The sequence below is a fragment of the Parus major genome, chromosome 2, assembly GCF_001522545.3.
Source record: "Parus major isolate Abel chromosome 2, Parus_major1.1, whole genome shotgun sequence".
Lineage (NCBI taxonomy): Eukaryota > Metazoa > Chordata > Aves > Passeriformes > Paridae > Parus > Parus major.
In genome coordinates this window covers 105886861-105892860 of record NC_031769.1, presented here as the reverse complement: position 1 = coordinate 105892860, position 6000 = coordinate 105886861, and the positions used below count along the sequence as shown (strand labels likewise).

The 6000-nt window shown below is 46.7% G+C and overlaps 1 protein-coding gene across 3 annotated transcripts in view; it reads left to right on the top strand.

Moving 5' to 3' along the window:
• The first annotated feature begins 4304 nt into the window (after positions 1 to 4304).
• Positions 4305 to 6000, top strand: part of SS18 (SS18 subunit of BAF chromatin remodeling complex) — a 43214-nt gene continuing 41518 nt past the window's right edge. For 2 of the 3 annotated variants that reach the window (XM_015619086.3, XM_015619085.2), the window contains exon 1: positions 4306 to 4481. In XM_015619086.3, coding sequence (XP_015474572.1) covers positions 4413 to 4481 — 69 coding nt within the window. In that variant the 5' untranslated portion in view covers positions 4306 to 4412. Of the gene's footprint in view, positions 4482 to 6000 lie in introns of all 3 variants that reach the window. The other variant, XM_015619084.3, reaches the window with a different exon arrangement.

Below are 6000 nucleotides of genomic sequence, written 5' to 3'. Positions count from 1 at the left end.
TGTACAGAGCTGTTTGAGTATTTCATTTTATACTGGAACATACAGGTTTGCATTTCAGTTGCTACTTTTTATTACTATTCCATACAATAGCCAATGGAGAATAGAAATTACAAAATTCTGCCAAAAAACCCCAAAAAACAGGCAAGAAGCTAAAATAAAATAAATTCAAGACAAATTTATCTCTTCTAAGAAGCAAAAAGCACCATTTACCCTAAAAACCACTCTGATATTGTTGTGTATATTGATAACAAGTTGCTGAGTTTTAAATAAACAGAATTCGAACATCAACCATTTACATAGGCAGACCTTCAGGTGCAAGCTTCATTTTGCCACAAGATGAATTAACACAGAGACTGGGCATTAGAAAATCCCAAAAAAGTTTGAGATCATCAAGTTCAGTTGGTAAGAAATACTACACCAAAAATGGCATTTTTTCCTTTCTCCATCTTCCTTTTTCATCTACTGAAAGACACTTCTTCCTTGGGATCTCCTGTTACCTGATGGTGTTGTTGATGTTACAGAACACCAGTATAACACCCGTTTTGGTATTTTTAATTTCAAGATGAAAAAGTAGTCTGTCCTGAAAAAGAGGCTTAAATTCACCACTGTCCTATCTATTAGCACTAGATCCTGAGCTGTCATCCTTACTATAGCAAAGAAAGTGGGTGGGTTGCTGTCAGTTGGAGTGAGTACACAAAATTAGGTGCTCACACCAAAAAAGATATTAAAATCTTTGCCTAAGAAACACTTGGCTCATAGGAAGAATTCTTAACTCTCATACCAAGACCTATAGTCATGAAGGTTTTTAAGCAAGTGGTACTAGCATAAAATTCTTTGCTGTCCCCTTCTTTCATAGATAGCTTCATAAATACTACATTTAATTTTTTTCTTTTTAATTTTAAATGTACATTTGAAAATGTTAATGAATCAGCATGCTGTATTTTCCTTCTCGAGGATGGAAATGTCCATGACTCTGTGGAAATTCAGATAATAGAAGTCACAGAAAACAACTTGTTATTAAGAAATTAGTCAGAAACATAGGAAAAAGTATTTCAGAAAAAGACTGATACTCCTCTGTCTGAATTCTTCCCTCTCCAAAAAATATGACATACTCAAATGCTTATTAACAGAAAAGAAAGACTATACTGACCAAAGTAGGAACAGAGGTGGAAGCAAGATCTCACCGAAACATATTTGCATTTGAAACTCTTGATGATGACTCTGAGATTTATGCATCTAAATTACAATTAAATAATGTTAAGGTTGTGAGTAACTCACAAGAGCAAAGAAATGTGCAATTAAAGGGAAAATATACCATATGTCCTTTGATATCTAGGCATATTGCAGTGCATTAAGGAAGTCATAAAAGAGACACCCTGTTGTGGTTATGTGTTCTGAGACATGTGGCACATTTCCATTGTAGCTATCTATTTCCTTGCTTGTATGCATCTGTGCCATTATTTAAATGTTGATTTTGAATGTGAATTTCCCTTTGCATGGTAAAAAACCCAAAGCTTCAGACTTGCCTTTTTCAATATTTCTTTAGATCTGTGGAAGTCCAAAACATTAAATAGATGAATGAAAAAACATCATGAATGGCAAAAAAATTGATTTAATTTAATCCTCAGACAAAATGAAGCAAAGGAGATAGTTCCAACGACTATGAATGAATGATCTTTTATCTTCCCTCTAGAAACTGACAGAGTTAAATTTCAAACACTGTTCTCCTGTATTTTGCATGGAAATAGGAATGTAGGAACTAAAAAAATCACGTATTTAGTTTGAACCATTTGGGGAAATAAAATGGGAAATTACTCCTTTCATTCTAAGCTTCCTCACCTGTGGCATCTTGCAAGCCTATTTTTTTTTTTTTTCTCAACTCAAAAGCCAACCTGAAAGTGTGGAACAACAAAATGGAACATTTAGATTCTAAGAGTGTTTATGTGGCTGGCATCTAAACCACTTTGTCTAAAACACTGCGATCACCAAGACACCCCAGTGCAAAATACTTTATACACATGGGTTGGATAACCAGAACATAACATTTGGGCATCACATGTGTGGAAAAACATTTTGTGGCATTCCTAGTGTTCAGTGTATTTGATGGGAACATGTGTACTGTGCCTGCAGCCTTGGGATGCTTTCAGACACCTCACAAGTTCTCCAGGGACAAGTGTATGCTAAAAAAGAAGTCTTCCTAATTCTGTTAATAATTGGGTAGGAGATCGTTAGTTCTGATTACATACTGATTTGTCCATGGCCATCATGCATTCTTCATTTGTAGGGCTCTTTGCTGCTGTTTGTAGTAACTAAAAAAGTACCAATTTGAACACACAGGTACTACAACAGTTACTCTCTGAGTTCACTCCAAGACCATGTAATAATAACCATATATCACCATGAAACATATCAACTTTAGAAAAACAGTTTCCTCAAATCTTCCTATTTTTGGTTTCCTACAAGTATTATAGTGGTGACTATGATGATAATGATGATGATAATAAAGTGTGTAGCAGACAGAAAAAAATGGACCAAAATAGTCCAAAAAATGGACCACAGAGATGAGTGAAATGGTTAGAAACACAAAGTAATGGACATGCTGGCATTGTCCCATTTTAGCATAACCTATAGAGCAAACACTGAGCCACAGATATTTCCTGGGGAAAAGCAAGCCAGATTAGCATCACATCAACTCCTGGTCCTGTACAATCTGAAGAGACAGGACAGAAGAAGTGTCATTCTGGTAACAGAGCACATCAGACCCAGGTGGTGAGCCCTTGGGAAGCGGGATGCTGTAGGAACGCAACAATAGCTTGGAGCCAGCAGCCCAGGAACGGGTTGTCAAGGGAAAAAATCAGGGGATGATGGGCAGTCGCAGCACATCCTCGGACAGCAGAGCCAGCAAAAGTAATTGTCAAGGGGCTGGGGACAGGAGCCAGCCTAGACCCCGTCTGAGGAGACAGCATGCCAGTTGGGAAGCAGCCGCACAGCCATGGGGTGGCCATGGTTGCCACTGACAAATGTAGGCTGTGACCAAAAGGGCCAGCTAGGGCTGGAGGGAAGAGCCAGGGCCTTCCACCAGCAACAGCTGAGAAACAGAGCAAGTGAGTAAGGATCAAGATTCATGTCTTGTGGTATGTGGGCTGTGGTATCCTGTCACCGGGTAGCCAGTGTCCTGCCAGCCACGGAAGCACGCACACCTCGGCCAGCTGCAAGTTGGCTGAAGGCAAGGAATTCTGTACCCACAGCCTGTAGTGTGGCACTGGAATGCACACAGGCTGAGCAACGGGTGTGCCCAGGAAAAATCAGGTTTAAAGTGCTTTGGCTGGGGGTTTCAATGTCCTTGTACCAACTGCTCCTTGCAGCTCTTCATTCTTGCAAAAACTGGATTAGACTTTGCAAACTTGTTCATGAGGCTCTTCGGCGACACCGAGATTCCCTCCAGTGGCTGCACTGAAACAAATCAAGCCTGCTTTCAGCACTTCCAGCGTCTGTAATTTGTTTGATGTTGCAGCCGAACATCTTCTTGCTCTATTTCAGTCTCACCGCAGCAACCTGCAGCCGGTGAACTCACCGGTGAAAGCCGCCCCAAGCCCTTGTTCCAGTGCTCTGCCACTCTCCATATAAAAAAGTCCTTCCTTATGGCGAAGTGGAAACTTCTTGTGTTTTACTTTATGGCCATTGCTCCTTGTCCTGTCGCTGGGCACCACTATCTTGGCACCCTCCTTTGAGATGTTTACATGCATTAACGAATCGTCTCTTCTCTAGACTAACAGGGTCAGTTCCAGCAGTCTCTTCTGAGAGATGCTCCAGACCCCAAACCAAGTCCGCTCCAACTCGCAGCGCCTCCCTTCAGCGTCTCCAGTCGCGTCCCGCTCGGCCCCGCCCCGCGCTGCCGCCACAGCGGGCCGCACGGGTGCAACCAACTGCGGCGCTGGGCAGCAGGGGGAGTAGAGACTGCCTCCTGGCACAGCCCGAACCTGTCCCCTGCAACGTGCGCGCCACAGCGCTGTCACCCCCCCCAGCCGGCCGTACCACTTCCCTGCCATGAAGCGCGTCGGGCAGGAACGTACCAACACGGCGGAGGGAAAGGGGGTAGCCAAGAAAGGCGCGTAACAAGGCTGCGGGGGGGATCACTTTCGAAGCGGCTCAGTGTCGGTTCTCGCTCCAGTTCTTCTGGCCAGGCCGTGCGGGGCGGCCACGGTCTCATCGAGGCGCCCCTTGGCCAGGGAAAAAAGCAGGGAGGAGCCGCCGGTCCTCCTTAACCCCTTCCCCTGGCGAGATGGGGATGGGCCGTCCCACCGGGCGCGCGCCCCCGCCCCCCCACGCACCGCCACTGCTGGGTCCGCGGGGTGCGCGCGCGAACGGGCGGGAGCGGGAGCGGACGCGGAGTCCCCCGGCACCCGCCAGACATGTCGGTGGCGTTCGCGGCCCCGAGGCAGCGGGGCAAGGGCGAGATCACGCCGGCCGCCATCCAGAAGGTGAGGAGAGCGTGAGGAGGAGGGCCCAGCCCGGGCGGCCCCGGGGGCTGCAGCTGCTGCTTCCTGCCGCGCGGGGAACGGGGGCGGCGGCGGCTCAGGCCCGGAGCGCCGAGGCCCCGGCAGGGAAGGGAGGCGGCCGGGCCGAGCTCGCTGTGCCCGGGGCTCGGCCCCGGCGGGGGCTGCCCCTCTCTCTGCGCTTGGACACTTGTTGGAGGGTCCCGGGGCGGGCGGGAGGAAGCGGGCGATGTCCCTGGGCCTTTCCAGTCCTCATTTTTCTTTCTCCACTTGGGCTGCCCCGATCGCCCCCGCGGGCCTGAATTAACCCGAGAGGACTTGGCCTGAAAGTGGAGGAGTCGAGTAAGTCCTTCCTGCGGGGGGCCCTGACAGTGGGACCGCAGCCGGCTTGTTCCAGACCCTGTGCCTGACTCCGGGCGCTGCGGAGTAGGAGGCGCCTCCAGTTCCCAAACTTGGTCGACCTGATAGTTAAGGCTGGCTCCCACTAAACCTTAGGTGTGATTGAAGAAGATTATTGCGGTCGGAGCCAATGACAGCGGCTCCGGACGACTCCACCTAAACTGTTGTGGGAGGGAACAAAGTTAACTCGCTAAAGCAATCAAAGAAAAGCACATAACAGGATTTATGATAATCCACAGTGTTTCATATCAGCAGCAACAAAGGAGCATGTTCAAGTTCTCTGGTAGCTGTGTGGTATTTGGAAATTTTACTTAAGATTCGTACCATCATTGGTGTAGATGGCAGTGGATCAAACAGATTTCAGATTGCTACCAGCTCCTTATGTAGAGGAGTCCTTTGGATAGATGGAGCTAGCCTCTGATTTAGTAAAAACTTAGAACCTCTACAAAGTAGGTGTTGCAGTGATACGGACCTCAAAGAAGACCCCAGAGTTGTAATGGGAACCTCCAGGGTACTGTAGAAGAAGTCAATGCTTGGGAATTGTAGATCAAAAATACATATCCACTGGGTGGAAAGTTGCACAGAGGTAGTCAGTAGAAACTTCAGGATGCTGAGGTACACATGGAGAATACAGAATGCAGTCAAACCATTGGTTCAATGGTGGTGTGCTGGCAGAATCCTACTGTTAAAGTTTAAGAATATCTGTAAAGTTGTCGAAAGCCCTAAAGGTGTCTTCATCCAGCTGGAAACCAAGTTCTCCTTTGATGGTAGATGTTTATTTCAATTTTCCATCAGCAAGCACTCGGTTAAACTCGTATGTAACAGTTGTCTGCAGCCCCATCTAGGATAGTTCTATTCTATCTTGTTGCCTTTCCTCTTAGCCCTAGCATTCCTTCCCCTCTCTGGTCCTTTCTTTCCCAAGAGGTCTGGCTTACATGGCTGTAGTGAAGAATGCAACCACCTAATGTGCAGTCTCAAGGACTACTTGTCTGCTTAGCACTAAGAATCTGCTGCTTCCCTCAGGACTGTAGGAGATAGTCTAAGGAGAGCCTTGATTCACAGCTTCATTTGCAAATGCTCTATTAGACTTTGGTACCAAAGGTAT